Source organism: Lepisosteus platostomus, chromosome 15, assembly GCF_059453375.1.
Source record: "Lepisosteus platostomus isolate fLepPlt1 chromosome 15, fLepPlt1.hap1, whole genome shotgun sequence".
NCBI classification, from domain to species: domain Eukaryota; kingdom Metazoa; phylum Chordata; class Actinopteri; order Semionotiformes; family Lepisosteidae; genus Lepisosteus; species Lepisosteus platostomus.
In genome coordinates this window covers 14641231-14657724 of record NC_142625.1, presented here as the reverse complement: position 1 = coordinate 14657724, position 16494 = coordinate 14641231, and the positions used below count along the sequence as shown (strand labels likewise).

Here is a 16494-nt window from a genome sequence, read left to right as displayed (position 1 = left end):
AGACCTGCTTTTTAATCTGCAGGCTTAATGTCATGATATCTGGGACTGCTGCTCTTTTTACAGTATTCATCTGTGACGTGGTGAAACATTGCTCCCTGTGTCGCAAAGCCTGAAATCCGTGAATGAATCTGCACCTAAAAGATATTTTCTTTGTACTGACATTATTACAGCTTGACCTTTTAAAAGTTGTAGTCCTCTTCTGAAGATCTAAGGAACTCCCTCTGCCACAAAATTGTCCTCTGGGAAAATCTGCGATGGTACAAATTGACAGTAATTGGACCTCAAAAACAAATAGTAAGGTTTGATTTGGGGTGCTCTTTAAAGAGCTGGAGCACTACAAGCGTTTGAACAAACGAAAACCTGACCTTTTCGAATTAATCACCGGCACAGAACGCTGGTTCTGGGCTCTAGTGTTGACCAAATGCCAACCTGAAGTTTGGGAAAAGAAGTCCTTCAGGCATATTTCCAAGAAGCTTTAAACATCAGTGCTAGCTGATCAGCCACATCAGTTGAAGACGCTGTGCTGCATCATGCTTTTCCACAGTCTGCAGCTTGTTTAAGGATTTATAAATATGGAAACTTCAGGGTCTCTGGGGAGGGATGCTGAAAAATGGCTTTTGGCACGAAGCACGTTGCGTCACTGGCTCTAGTCTTCTGCGTTGTGACTGCGGGAAACAGGAGGCCAGGAGTAGCCAGCAGTCTTGCGTCTGTGAAACATGTACTTCCATGTTTTATAAATCACCCAGAAGCAAGCTTCAGGCTCTGAAAGAGCTGGCGCTCTTGTAATTGTGTTGAGTTGGAAATGCCTAACAGGGTGATTGCTGACAAAGGAAACGTGAAAGGCGGCTGGTCATAAACCAGGTTGACCTTTTTTTGAGACAAATCCAGATTTGCCAATTATTTTGTTCTTATGGAAGGTACCAGTCTAAGGCTCTTAATTAAGGTTTGGTATCCTAGTAACTCCCAATCAGGTGATCAAGTTACGGGCTGCACAGTGCCTGAGAGGAGCTGATTGGAGGAGTGGCGTGTCTTTAACTGAGGTCCCTGCAAGCTATCAGGTTGCCAAATTATGGCTTGCCATCTTTCCTGGCCTACCAGTATATACAGTTGTGAACCGCAGCTTGGGGAATCCGGACTGCAGTCATCTGGGCTACTGTATAAGGGAGCACAAAGGAGGCGGGGTCTCTGTACCCTCGAGCTCAACCTGTGTTCTGAGTGGGAGTCAGGAGTGATGAAGCCACTCAGGAGCATTTGTTCCACTATACAAGACAAATACCTGTCAGTGTACAGCAACATTTACCTCATGTCAGCTCAACTATCTGATTTAGTCACCGGTCCAGTTAAGATGTTTTCCATTTTTTGAAAACTGGGAGTGCTTTTAGATCGTTTGGTAATGACCTGATCCAAAATCCCAGAAACAGGTTATCGTTGATTCCTGCAGCTCATTCCTTCACTTTAACTTGAGATTGAATGTTATCTCTTACCTGTAATATACGAATAATATACAATGGGACAGGTAATGGTTATTCCATGCTGGGAGGAAAAGAAGAGACACAACGTTTGGGCTGTGGAGTCTTCTTTAGGTGCCACCTTCACATTTCTGTTCAAATACTGGATACATTTATAAATATAGAGATGTATTCAATACAAAATGGGAAATGCTGAGTTTGAAGAGGCTTCTTGTGAAAAAGACTTAGGTATTTATTTTGACATATTTACATCTTCAAGATGTAAATGTGATGAAGCAATAAAAAAGGGAAACAAAATGTTAAGATATATAATTAAAATCGTAGAGTTTAAATAGAGAGATGTTGTTAAAATTACAATGCACCAGTAACACCTTGCTCAGAGTATTGTGTACACTTTTGGTCACCATGCTATAGAAAAACATCTGTGCCAGAATCTGTCCAGAGCAAGAGCAGACAAGTTTAAAGGAATGTCCTACATTGACAGACCATAAAGACTGAACATTTTTAGTACTGAAAATCCTAAAAGTCATTGAGGGAGTTAAACCACTAGACATCTTCTGAATCAAGTGAAACAGGACACAAAAGGAAGTGCATTCCAAAGGGTGTACAGGAGTTACTTCTTAGCGCAAAGGAGGGAGGAGTGTGGAACAAGCTGGCCAGCCATGTTGTTGAATCTGATACCCTGCACATAGGCCAGATGTGCGAAAAGGGCACCCGTTGTTTGTAACTTATGTCGTTTTAGAGCCTCAATTCGAAACCATCCTTTTTAAGCTTTCTGCATTTTGTATTAAGGTCTGGCTGAGATTTCAATTTACCCATGATACTGTATGTAAGCAGTTTGAAATATGCCTCTGTTTAGGCACTAAAAGCCATTTATATGCAAATTGTCAGTTATGTGAGAGCTTAGCTAGCATGCGAAAGAGCTGTGAGCATTGATCTTGCACTTTAGTTAAGGGAATAGTTATCCGTGTTTACTGGTTTTATGCTACCAGCCTCTTAGCCTAATGGGCACACTACACAGCCAGAAACTTAAGAAATGTTAGTGGTCCACGTTATTCAGGGGCTTGCACCAATGTAATGATGGAAAAAATATTTCCTGCACCCATGACTATGAAATTGTGTAGTGACAAGCTATACAATTATCTAATTTCTTGGCTACAGCTGAATGCAGAAGCACTTTATTGATTTCGTTCTTAGTGAATGTTCACAAGGCCATGCAGAGCAAAGAGAGAGGCTGCTTTTGGAGGCCTAACTGAACAAGGATGTTTTTTCAACAGATATTTACAAGACCTGCAAACAATACGTGTCTCGGCATTCATGAAACAGAGATGGTCTGACTGTATTTGCGACTAATTGCTATGCTAAATAATATGTATGGTATGAATGTGATGTATTCAGAAAAATCATTTTCATGTTTTTAAGCTTGCACGGGGCTGCTGTTACATGTTCAGACACCTTTTATAATGTTCTAATGCATGATGTCAAATCTAACGAGACTCTTTTTAATTTCACTGTAGCTTTATTTATGAGCTGTTCAGGAAGGTGCACCTGACATTTGAGACAAAATCTTCTGTCCTGGAAGCACTGGAGCAGATAACTGGGTTTTTAGCTGGACGTAAGTTCTGTGATCTTTTGAATTTTTTTTGGTCTCAGATATATAAGAACACTCTCTATAGCAAAGTTACCGATATCTGTTGTGAACCATAGAATCTCAAATTTGTTAATTCACTAAAAATTTTAATTGCTACTTTCTAGCATGCACGAGTGACTGCACAGTAATCTTTAAGGTCAAATAATTGTTTAATGATTTTTGTTACTTGGGTAATTGAATGGTGCACCACTATCAGAGTTGAAGGATGCAAGTACTTACAATGACTGTGCATGTGTGCTTGTATTTTGGTGCTTGCATTACCAGCTGTGTTTTTTGTTTTTGTAGATGAAATTGATGTTTATATACTTGGCTTTGGGGAAACCACAATGCAACAGGTTTTCTAGGACTAGCTCCACACCATTATAAAATAATTTAATGTGCACATTGGAGCACTGGGTCATTTTAACCCTTCCTTCAGAATTTGGGCTGTTAATGATTAAGGTACATAGCATGCAGAAGTTCTGCGGCTGTGTGTTGGAGATCTCCTGTAAAAGAGCTGAAAATTCACTTTCTGGGGAAAGTAGGGTTTTATTTTTAGGCCTTGTTGACTCATGTTTTTTTTTGAGTTACTGATGAATAGTGTTTTTCCAGCTTTTGTTTTATCTTGAAAGTTAGATGTGCCTCCAGTGGAATTTGCTGTAGCCATACTTTGCTTGCAGTATGTGGCACTAGGGTGCCACGGAGCCAGATGTCATTAGCTCAGACAAGGCTATTTTCCCGCTGTACAGAGAAAAACCACTAATTCTCCAATGGCTCTTGCTTCTCCGGTGTGCAAGCTAGATGGCAGTTCTTGGAGGGTATGATAAGTCAGGAGATAATGAACTCCTTTTGCATGTGTGTGAGCGTGTTTCGGCTTTAGTGCTTTAAAAGACGGAGCACCCTTTCATATAAATCATCTGAAAATAATCCATTAAGTGGCTCTGGGAGGATCATTCCCACTTATTAGCAGCAGGCAGGGTGCAGTGAATTGCACTGAGGTGGTTTCCTGGACTTTCACTATAGTGACATCAGGCTCCTTGTCATTACTTCTCTTGGCTCACTTTGCTGTGTCACTGGTGAAGGAGGAAGGGAGAAGCAGAACAGTTCAGATCATGTTCTGATGATGCTGGAAACTGAAATCAATCCCTGCATAAATGCTTACGGCTTCAGCTGTTTTTCTCATCTGAGGTTCTGTTTTTTTTTTTCTTCTTTGTAGGACCTGGTGTGTTTATTAACACGGCAGGGCTCCAAAAGCTCTCGGACATCATCCAGGTAAGAACGTGGTGGTGGGATCGTTTTTCTTCCCATTCACTGTGACATTGGCAGTTCTTTTTAATTCCACGAGTGTCCAGTTCTGGCTGGTTGCAGTAGTGAATCCCTTGCCTGCTTGGGAGAGAATTCGGCAGGGAGAGGAGTTCCTCTGACACCCCCACCTGCAGAGCCATTGCTCCTTCATGTCATATTTTAATACCATCATTGCCACACTGTCAATTGTACTAGATGTTCTAATGCTGAGCATGAAACCTTTTATGAGGTAAAGAGGCTTCAAAATGAACAATCCAAATCAATAACAATTGCATACATTTTGCCAATGGCCACACACGTGATGTGATGTATAGTCTGCCACAAGTCGAGTTTGTGCAATGATACAGTGTGACACATTGTCAATGGAAGAAATCTGTATGGATAGCAGAAAGCAGTTCAGCAGTATTTCCTGTCCTTGTAGATTGAGTACTCGACAGCAGATCATAACATGTAAATTAACGTGGTTTATTAAGATTGCTACTGGAATATTTAGAACACATTTTAAGGGCCAAATTAGGCAGTGACTGAGAAAATGTTTAAAAGTAGTGGCGAAAGCACTGTTACTTTGAGCTGTGAAGTCCACAGTACCTTACATTGTTGCGGATCAGGTCCCAGATCACAGCAATGGACTTTTATTCACGCCTTGAGAATCCTGTATGTATTTGGGTACTAATGCAGACTTACTGTGATAGAGCTATAGAGGTACCCTGTGATTGGGATACATTTGAAAGGACACTAATTGTTCTTCCGTCCAGCAGTTCTGTTTCACCTGGTGGTAAATGGGGATTGTAGTGTTAAAACAGCAGCTTATCCTCCGTGGATAAAGAAGAGTTTACCTCTGGGGTCTTTGCTGGGAGTTCTTAAGTTGAATAAGATCACTTTCTTGGCCATGTACAATTTCTTGCATTAGGAATTTGTCTTTTCGCATACCCCAGCTTGCTCTCCATGAGACACACAGGCAGGGAGAGAAGCTGGGGGTCAGAGCACAGGGTGTGTCATTTATACGGCGCCTCTGGAGCAGCTGGGGTTAAGGGCCTTGCTCAGGGGCCCCGAGGAGTAGGATTCCTCTGCCGGCCACGGGATTTGAACCAGCAACCTTCCAGCCACCGGCGCAGATCCTGAGCCACAGTGCCACCGCTCCGCCCGAATGGCTGTGAACTGTGCCCACTTACAAAAATATCAGGACTGCCCCGTGGATGGGTTAGAGCAGCATGAAGAGGTTGAACAGAAGGTTGAGGCTCAGAAATATTTGCAACTGATTCTAATCTCTTATTGAAGGAGTGTGGTGGGACTGCTGAAGTCGATTAATTGTTTAAAATGACTGCTTCAGTTAATATGCAAAGCTGAAGTAGATTTAATCACTACTTCTGTTTTAAGTTGAAACATTTTCTGATAGCGTTCACATAACCATTCCTGATGCACCATTCTGAGGGGTTGATGACATTTTGCCATGCCTAAAAAAAGATTTTGCCTCCTTTTCTCCCGTGTGCGTTTTTTTGTTTCGTGCTCTGTCTGTGTACCATAAGCTTGAGAGAAGAAATTGTTCAGTAGTTCACTCCACCCCTTTTCTGCTTTTCTAGATCGTGTTCAGTGTGGATCCACCAGAGGGCGCACCGGGATTTGACATGGAGCAGAGCATCGCAAAACACTACAAGGTTTGTAGAAGTTCTCATGCTACCGGTCTCATTAAACCATGGAAGCTCCTCTTTATTTATTGCATGACCTTTTTGTATTATTTGAGTTCTGTTACTGTTGTTACACGTGATAAACATTTCCCAGTGTATGACAATGTCTTTCTTCAAATGTCTTGGAAAATCTTACAAGCTTATTTCGGCTGTTTTTGCGCAAGTTATTTTATACTGTATCTTTTTTTTCTTTTACTCGAGCGGCACGGTAGCACAGTGGTTAGCGTTGCCGTTGTGCAGCACTGGGACCCTGGGTTCAATTCTGTACCTGGGTTGGTGTCTGTGTAGGGTTTGCATGTTCTCCCAGTGTTCGCATGAGTTTCCATTGGGTGCTCCAGTTTCCTCCCACAGTCCCACAGTAGAGTAATTGGCTTCTGGGAAAATTGGCCCTGGTGTGAGTGGGTGCAAGGATGTCTGTGTCTGGCGTTCGATGGCCTTTTTCCTATTGCTGTGCTGTTGCTGTGCTAGACAGGATAGGTTCCCCTTTGACGTCATATTGGATGGAAAAGGTTAGAAAATGGATGGGTCTTTTGAAACTGTAGCTATTTAGAGCTTTGAAATCATCTTTTGGGATGATGTATTTGGTCATTTATGGATGTATTCCATGGATCACCGCCCTGCAGGTGATCTTAGCTTTTTTGTTTCTAAAAATGAAGTTAGATGAAGCAATAACAGCCGTGAAACAATAAGATCTGTCAAATCCTCTGTTTGCACAGGTGCATATCCATCGAGACACGAGCAGTCACAAAAAGAAACAGAGCACGGATATATGGTCGTCGTCGTCCTCCAAAAAACAAGGTACCGAGGTTTTCATTTCTTTTTGTTTAGCGTGGTAAACCATGAAATGTTTTTTGGTGAGCTGCGACGTTCTGCCGGTATCCCAAGCCACCAGTACCCCTTACTCCTGTGTAAGACTGGGAGCCCCCCTCCCCTAAGCAGACAGATTCCTTAGACAGCCTGCACCCCAACCCTGTGCACTGAAATTCAGGGGTTCACAGCACCAGGCCTTGAAGAGCAGAGTAATACAGAGAGTTTAAAGCTCACCTACACCCGTCTAGCTCTCTGGTCTTCAGCTGCTACAGATTTGAACTGATTTAGAGAACCCTTTTCTTTAATGGAAAATTATTTTTCCCCCTTTTGTTTCCTAGAACAACTGTGAACTGACCCCTTTTTTTGCCCCATTCATCTTCTCAAGCTGCCTTTCAGGAATTGGAATATTCCCTGTATTTCTTTGAATTGAATGGTGAAAAGAAGAAATCCTAAACCTGAACATGCAGAATAGGCTGTGAAATCCCACTGGTTAAAATAAGTTGGATGTTTTGGTTAGGCTGCCCGATGTCAACTAGTACTTTGTGATCTTCTGTTACTTTATGAGACTGCAGAGTAAATCAAAGCAGATTCTCTTCCGGCCATCTGGGCATTGCAGACTAGCAAATATTATTTATGGCACTTCTCCATGTGTCCATGTCCTTTTTCATTTTCAGATTTGTGTCTTGCTTATCTGGAAGTGTCTCTGTATAATCTCAAGATCTGGGTGAGGAGGCACGCTGAGAATCCAGTGGGACGAGAGCATATCTCTGAAGTTCAGACAAAGCAGTTGTTTTTTTAAAACCCGAAATGAAGCACGTGTCTTCCCAGCAAGTCGGCCGTAAAAGCCCGCTGTTGGTTCTGTCTGCCTCTAAAAGATGCCTGTGTGGTTACCGGTGATGAGAGGGGTACTTGCCAGAAGTGCTCGGCCCTCCACGAAGAATACAGTCAACTGTAAAACCTCTTTTATTTCTGTTCTGCTTCTTGGGAAGAGGGCTTAACTGAAAGGGCTTTAACTGGGAAGAAGGGCTTCCAGATAAAGAGCATTACTCCTGTTTCTGTTCTGTTTTTCTTCTGCAGGGAATGTTCTGAGCTACTGGTGCTTCTCCCCTGGATTCAGCATGCAGGAGCTGCTGCATCAGGGCGTGCGCTGCATCATCCTCACCAGTGGGACCCTCTCCCCGCTGTCCTCCTTCACCTCAGAAATGCAAATGTTAGTGTTTGTTTAGTTTTTTTTTCTCCCCCATGTACCTTTTCAGCTTACGCTCACAAAGGTCAGGTCTACAAATTGTAAAGATGGATATAACAGTGTTATGTATGCATTTAGGTTACACGTTTGATCAGAAACTTCTCCAGCTCTGTAGAAGGATTGAGAGCTCGTTAATGCACAGAAAACACTTGAGTAATGAGATGAGAAACCCATAACCAGAATTAGTGCTATACTTCAGCGATTTGCATCATGCTGACTGCTATTCCCAATGCATAGCACTAACCGTAAACTGGGCATAGTAATCTTCTAAAATCTGTAGATAAAACAGCAGCAAGGCAGGCAGCGAACACCAAATAAGCCACAAAGGAAATCCAGTCATATTTCGGGCGTGTTCTCAAGGGGTGTGCTGCGTCACAGCTGACGTCGGTGCCGAGTGCGCACGACAGAGGCAGGGGGACACCCCGGGAACTCGGGTTGCCAGGCAGCAGCAAATACACACCAAGCAGAAGAGCACACCGACACACGCCGAACACGGAAGTCGTATTCCATAATTACCATCGTCCCGGCACGCCGTCACGTGTGTTTTTGTAACTGTTCACATAATCCTTTTTTTGACTGCAATATTATTTACATAACTGAAGAGCACTTATAGGTTGGGGAAACTCTGGCAACGCTAGTGTAACATTTCATTTTTCTTCTCTTCTGTCTTCAGTGCCAAGACGGCTTTCTCCTTCTCTCTAATTGGCTGGTGTTGGTTTATGTCACAGAGCTGTGTGGCAAACGGCCTCTCTTCTGTTTGTAGCCAGTTTTAACGGTGTCTCGTGCGTTCTGTAGGTTTGAAACATAAAGGCCAAAGCACAGAGAGCAGAAGAAGCACTGCCAGTATACTGGGACCTTGTTCAGACTCCCTCACTCTGAGGCAGGCAGGAGTTCGCTAATGCCACACCCTTTCTCCAGTGCCCGCCCCCCCGACAAATATTTTCGTCTGGGGAAATGAAATTGTGGGTTCTGGGAATTCCTGCTGCTGTTCTCGCTCACTTTGGTGGCTGGAGTGTGCTGCCTTCCAGCTCACCCAATTCACAAATTGTGGTGTACAGCATGTTTGGAAAACACTAATTACTGGGTAGGGTTATGTTGTGAAAGAAATAATGATACATCGAAAAAGGGTCACTGTGTTTTAACTCTTGTGTCCGTTACTACATTTCTCTTTGATGTTTGTTGTTGAACGTCAGGAGTAAGCTTTGTAACGGGGTTATCGACTATTACTCAGTAAAGTCTGTCAAAATATCCCAGTCACCATTTACTGCACAACAGGAAGGTGATGACTGTTTTTCTTTTGAAACAATTAGGAAAACAAACGGGGCAGGCCTTGGTTACTGTAAACTCTTATGCGCACTCAGATTTCTGCATAGTCCAGGGCCTCCTGTTTGCTGAGCAGAGGGGTCTGATAGCTTTGATGCACACATGCCACAGGGTGACTATGAGGTGTCACTGTCTCAATTTTAAAAAAAGTCCCTAAATAGTTTTTTGTGATTGTCATCATGGCATATCTGTCCTCTGCTCCAGTCACATGCTTGTGCTTTCTGTGTTCTAGGTATTTTTTTCCCCACAGTGAACTTTTTATGTTGACTTCTCGCTCTCTCTCTCTTCCAGTCCATTTCCAGTTTCCTTGGAAAACCCTCACGTGATTGCTAAACATCAGATATTTGTTAGCATCATCCCCAAAGGGCCAGATAACGTCCAGCTGAGTTCAGCCTTTGACAGAAGGTGAGAGAGTAATTGCAGCAGTTGTCTTCTCCAAAGGAAAGGCTTGACTCGGCTTTCTACGGAACGCACACATTTCCATTTCACAGCGGTTTTCCAGTTGTAAACACCCAAGACCCTCAAAGATCGCAGATTGTACAGCTGCATAAATATATGGACAGTCCCGTCTCGTAATGGGTTCCTGCCCTACTTTGTGCATGGCTGAGGTCACACAAACGCATGTTTGTGCGGTGAAAAGTCAGAGAATAAATATAGAGGATTCTGCATTCAAATGGAAAAAAGAATATAAACACTCACAAATTAAATAACAAAACATATTTAGGGAACAGTTATACAGCCCTGAATAGTTACCGTTTATGTATACACGGCTGTGGTCTATGCAGGCCTGAATTATAAAAAATCTGCTGTGGTTTTACGGAAATTTGAATTTGAGTAAGTCGAGCATTGCATGACTTAGGGAATGCCTGTGTAGTCGGAGAACAAGTAGGGGCTGCTTTCCGTGCCGAAAACCAAAACCATCCAGCTCTTGGGGGTCCCCTCTGTCACCCCCTTTCCAGTTTCATATTCCCCTTGTTCGTCCTCTTATCCGATCCTTTTCTGCTCTTGTGAGTATCCCTGCTTTCCCCTGTCCTCACACAGACTAAACATGTTTTTTCTTTCCCAAATGGAATGAATTTCTACTTGTTCTTCTGCAGCTCCCTGCTCTAGCCTCTGTATAGTCGGCTCTTCTTGCAGAACAGGATTGCATGGCTTTGTTCAAGTTATAGCTACACACCTAAAGGCTCAGCTTTGTGTTTTTTCCCGTTTGTCAGGTTTGATCTTTTTTTTATCATTTTTTTTATGGAAATATCTCTCTCTGTGCTTAAATCCAAAAGATTTGTGCAGTGGTGTGACAACAATAGCCTAATTTTGAATGCTAAAAAAACAAAAGAAATAGTTTTCGAACCCGGAGCAGTTGGTGATCACTCACAGGTTGTAATCCAAGGCGAATTTATCACTCAGGTTGATTCATATAAGAACTAAGGTGTACACATAGCCAGTAACCTGTGCTGGACTACTCATGTTGAGAGTGTTTGCTCCAAAGTTCAGCAGTGCTTATATTTCCTGTGAAGACTGAGTGTTTGGGGTTCGACAGGAAGTAATGCTACTCTTTCACCGTGCTGTAATCGAGAGCATTATCAGATATGGTATTACAGTGTGGTTTGGTCATCTATCAGTTCATTTAAAATCGCGAATTACCCGCCGCATCCAGACAGCTGTGAAGGTCATGGGAGTGAAACAGCACCCCTCCCTGCAGACAATCTTTGAAAAATCCATCATCAAACAGGCAGGGAAAATTATATCAGATCCTTCCTCGACTCTGTATATCAGCTTCTTCCTTCTGGTAAACGTTTTAGGGTTCCCAACTGTAAGTCAAACAGATACAAACATTCCTTTGTTCCACAATCCATTAAAGCTGTCAACACAAATGTCAAGGATAAACACAATTTTGACTCTTACAACCCATGTGCAATAGTATAATGTGCAATGTTTTTCTTTCGCATTCTATTTAAATGTACAGGCATGCTGGGTGTCCATAAAAAAATTCCCTCAGGGGACAATAAAATCTTATCTTATCTTAAAAGGTTTCTACCTGAGTACATGGCATCCTTGGGGAACACTGTTGGTAAGGCCAATGTTATTTCTTATTCATTTTCAATCCCGTTTCATACCAGCAGTTTCAAATAATTGATTTCTCAACAAACTACTACTTTTTCCGAAGTATCCCCTATGCAGCTGTGATGTATCCATTGAACCCATTTTTTTTACAGTTTTTTCTTAATTGTTTTTGAAAAGAAACGAAGGTGTAGATCAACAGAATTGTTTTTGGAAGCACTGTGCTGTCGTTTCATCCTTGTCATGACCTTGACCGGTTCAGAATTTCGCGTTCAATGGAGGTCTCTTCTTCCTAGCTGTTTTGAAGTTTTGCATTTCAAGGTTTCAAGATTTGATTTAATTCTCTGTGGAAACTGTTCCCATTGACTAGAAATTCAGAATAACTGTTTTTTTTTTATTGTTTTAGGAAGCGCAGTGTTTTTTTTTTACTTTTCATGGTTCCCTTTCAGTGAACGTTGGACGAGTAGTTCCTCACGGCTTATTAGTGTTCTTTCCCTCCTACCCTGTGATGGATAAGACCATCGAATACTGGAAGGTAAATTTGCATCTTGAAGTTTTTGTTTCCTAAGTGCTGCAGCTCTGTGAAGTGAAATAATTGCTCCTCGCTCTCCCAGGAGAAAGGACACTGTGGCAGAATCGAAGATGTCAAGCCGATGTTTGTGGAGCCCCGGGGGAAAGGGACATTCACTGAGGTTTGCACACGCAGTATACATTATTACTATTGGATTTTAGTGATGTTCCATTTTATGATATGTATCATTGACTTGTATTATTATTAGATAATGTATATTATATATAGTGATATATATATATAATATATACAAGAATGCGATAGATCATAATGTATGTATTGTTATACATTAGTGTGTATTATATTATTTTATTAACGTTTTCTCTGGGTCTAGGTAATTGATGGCTACTACAGTAAAGTGATCGACCCTAAACTGAATGGAGCCAGTTTCTTTGCTGTGTGCCGAGGGAAGGTATGGTGCAACATTGAGTCTAATACTTTCTTTGCTTTTCCTATATGTCGATTAAGGCTAATAGCTAGTGCTGGCAGTTTCTCTTCTGCGATGCTGTCCTGCCTGGCTGAGAACGTGCAGGTGCAGTAGCTCAGAGTGTCAGATTAACAAGCATGACTAACGCGGGTTGATCACTCTTAATCACTCCTTTCAGGTTGCGAACTGCACAGCTGTGGTTTTCCTCCATGCAGTTTCACTTTGGTTTCTCTGGGAAGAATTGGTTCCAGTTTCAATTTGATAACAGTCTGCAGGTCACGTTCAGTCCTCCAGGTTTTGATTTGACTCGTTTTCATGACCGGTAGCAAATATAGAGCCCAAGAAAGATTAGTCTCGTACTGTATGTAATCGGCTCAGCCTCCCACCCCTGCTTGACTGCTAGCTCGTTGATCTGAAGATCTCATCCAGCCATATCTTGAAAGGAACCTGTAGTTCCACACTGGTGCACTAAATGGGAGGTTTCTTTTCACTTTTTTGATCTGAGTAGAAAACAAGTTTCTGCTAGCAGTAAAACTGTCATCCTGGAGTGAGGCAGACTAATTGATTGTTGTACTTTCAGCTGCATTTGCTTTTGGATTTTAATGTGCACCTTTTGTTTAGGGCGGTCTTTAATCATTCTGCAGGTAACAAAGTACTGACGGTGTCCGAGTCTTTTACAACATGTACCCCCTGTGTTACGTGATAATGTGTTTTAAAGGGGACCTGCAGTCCCAATTTCTCAGTCTGGTTCTTAAATCTCGGTAACGAAATTAATTTAGGGATGATGTCACCAAAAATGTAAAAATGACAGTTCACTGCAGAAATGCTCCAAAGTGATCTGCATGCAAAGTTAAGAAGTAAGTAATATCTCGAACTTGAGAGCAATATTTCTATTGGACGTATTCATAAGCCTGCTTATTTATAATATAATTATCACCAGATATTTTGTTGCTTCATTACTAATCACAGAACATGGTGCTGCGCATATCTGAACATTTCGGCTATTTTGTGATGTACATTGGAGGTTTAACACTTTACTGTGTACATTTGACTTTCACTGTGCTTTGAAAGGCACTCATCAATGCCAATTCTCTCGAACTCCGAGATGTAATAATGACGCTGCAGCTCCCCTTTAAAGGGATGTGTTGGGGTCTCTGTTGTGGGAAATTCTACATCAGAGGAGCAGGACACAGTCTTGTGCAGATTCAGTTTTATTGAGCTCAAAAAGGCCGACAACGCGCGCTGGGTCTGCCCCCACAGAACAGACAAACTGCAAGGGTTTCCCAGCTCTTATATACAGTCAGAAGAAAGTTTGTTTCACAATCTGAGTGCTTGTCCTGTTCTTTGATATGTAATTACTTGCTCTAGGTTCTGTCCTTTGATATGCAGCAGACATTGGTCTGGTTTATCCTGTTTGTGGGTGTTGTTCCTGTCTTTTACTATGTAGCGTTAAGCCACTGGGGCTGCTAAAGCAAGTCAGCTTTATGACATCTTAGTGTAACTTTTGTCTGAGGCTAAATTAACAGACCCCATCAACACCTCTCACAATGTGCTTAAGTGGTGATACTGTGATGCTGGATAAGTGAGATATATACATGTCCCACTTCAGTCTCCATTTAGAGCGCTCTAGTGCGCGTCCAGTACGTCCCTGCACAAACGGCGACAGCATACGCGGTAGGCACCCCCCAGATCCACAGCGCTCTTTTGCTCAGGTCTCTCTGTTTGGCTCCCAGGCCAGCGAGGGGCTGGACTTCTCCGACTCGAACGGCAGAGGGGTCATCATCACCGGCCTGCCCTTCCCCCCTCGTATGGACCCGCGGGTCATCCTGAAGATGCAGTTTCTCGACGAGATGCGGAGGAAAGCGTCTGGTGGGGTGAAGGTAACGGGCGAGAGGGGCTGTTTGATGCTAAACGGGGGTCCTGCGTATTATTAAACCACGGCCTTCGAAAGAGACGTATAGCTGACGTGCACGTTTTTTCGATTCTTCTCTAGAGAGTTCGCTGCCACCCTAGAGCTTTTCCACTCCGTCAGCTTAATTTTTAACACGTAGGTGCCGGATATCTGTTCTTTCAAACGGCGTTCTGCCGTTGAATTTTGATGAAACCTGACACGAACTCCTCTTTTTTTGTCTTGGCTTTATTAATATACTTCTTCACATCAGCACATTCTAGAAATACTGACTCAGCTAGGGGTTTTTTTTTTTAGAGTTAGGTGCTGGAAGAACATGCTAATTGATTGGTAAATTAAAATGTTATTTTCAACAGGAAAGATGACTAAAAGGAAGCACAGTAAGACAATGATTAGATATAGAAGCTATTGCTGACATTTCACTTTACCTGTGACAAGCTGCTTTGATCTATGGCAGCTGTATCACCCAGGCTGTGAGGCAAAATGGTGTCGTAAGGGATATTGTGACTTTGTGATGTAAAATAAAAAAAAACAGGTCTAACAGGTTTATGCCCTCTGAACTACGAGGTAACTTCACCATCTTAAAGTGGTAACCGTGTTGGCATTCCGTGAAAGACTCTCGTGAATCCACAGCAGAGTGTTTTCCTAGGACACAAGTCAAAAACATGATCCTGCAAATAAAATGACAATAACCTAGATTTGAAATAATAGGTTGCATCTATTTATCTACCTATTCAGTAGCCAAATAAAATGGTGAAGACATTTTTATGCAGTGGAAACTTACTGATTTCAAACACTCTATAATAATAATAATTATTTGTAACGGCAGGAAAGAGCATTTTCCTGGCGCCTCTCGGTTTAGGATATTTTGTGCGAAATAAGGAGACCAATAATGAGTGACTTGACCATTCCAGGCTCTTGCTCAGAGCGCAGGCTGAGCTGTTTAATCACAGGTTCGTGAAGCCTGGGTCACGCCTGCGACCCAGCCACTCCGATTACCTTTAGCATGACGGAATTGCTGTACAAGAGCAGTGTCTGTTACAGTATGTGTTTGTCTTTCCCTCTGACTTAGCTCGCAATACAGGTTCAGTTGCTGGAACCTTTGAATGGCATGCAGTCCTGTGCCAACACCTAGGCTGTGTAACCACAGAGCAATGACCTATAATTGATTAGTGGTTCTACAATGGATGGAGTTAAAATTACAAAAATCAAGCATGAAAAAGAGAACTAGGACCTGATGTCCTGTCCCTGTCCCTGCGTGTGTTTCTGGATCAGTACCTGTCGGGACAGGAGTGGTACCGGCAGCAGGCATCCCGGGCTGTCAACCAGGCCATCGGCAGAGTCATCAGGCACCGGGAGGATTATGGCGCCATTTTCCTGTGCGACCACAGGTGAGCAGCAACACCTTAGCAAGAGCGCGGCTGTGTCGTCCTCCTTCTGTCCCACCTGACAGGACGTGGCTCTGAGCGTCTGCAGAAGTCGTTGCGATTTTCAAGCCCACACAGCACGGTAGGCAGGTATCAAAACCATCTCACTAACACCTGTGACAGTGCTTTACAGTGATTTGTCTGATAGCATAGTGGGCACTGAAGTGCTCCAATTGCCGATTCCTTCTTTTTAAGTTTTGGAAAAGGATGTTTTGACTTCTCAAATTGGCAGCCGCTACATTTACAGGCTACTGACATAATGGGTGGCCTTTGAAAAAGCAAAGAAAACAAGCTTTCATGTTTTGTTGGGCTTTTAGAATGCTGCTTTGTAAGCCGGGGGTGAAAAAGTATTTTCTTAATGACAAATTTAGAATCATTGTTTAGAAAAGGGAGAACATTGCCTGTTGTCTCCGTCTTTCTTTTCTTATACAATTGTATTGTTGTTAGTTTTTTTTATACTTCTTGCTGTCTGAGAGCTAGCTAAATAGCATTTCGTTATACCATATACCTGTATATGAGTATAATGACAATAAACTCATTTATTGTCTTTGGGGGGGGGGGGCTGTGGTGCCAAGAGATGAGCTCCAGCCAGCTAACCCCCACCCTGCTCTTGTCAGGCCAATCGTGTGCCCAA

At 42.6% G+C, this 16494-nt stretch overlaps 1 protein-coding gene across 2 annotated transcripts in view; it reads left to right on the top strand.

The window, feature by feature from the left end:
- Positions 1-16494, top strand: part of rtel1 (regulator of telomere elongation helicase 1) — a 75155-nt gene that overhangs the window by 26957 nt on the left and 31704 nt on the right. For both annotated transcript variants that reach the window (XM_088608311.1, XM_088608310.1), the window contains exons 13-24: positions 2987-3084; positions 4316-4371; positions 5985-6059; positions 6806-6887; positions 7977-8109; positions 9760-9873; positions 11496-11536; positions 11976-12061; positions 12141-12218; positions 12432-12509; positions 14258-14404; positions 15709-15824. In XM_088608311.1, the coding sequence (XP_088464437.1) occupies positions 2987-3084; positions 4316-4371; positions 5985-6059; positions 6806-6887; positions 7977-8109; positions 9760-9873; positions 11496-11536; positions 11976-12061; positions 12141-12218; positions 12432-12509; positions 14258-14404; positions 15709-15824 (1104 nt within the window). The remainder of the gene's footprint in view (positions 1-2986; positions 3085-4315; positions 4372-5984; positions 6060-6805; positions 6888-7976; positions 8110-9759; positions 9874-11495; positions 11537-11975; positions 12062-12140; positions 12219-12431; positions 12510-14257; positions 14405-15708; positions 15825-16494) is intronic.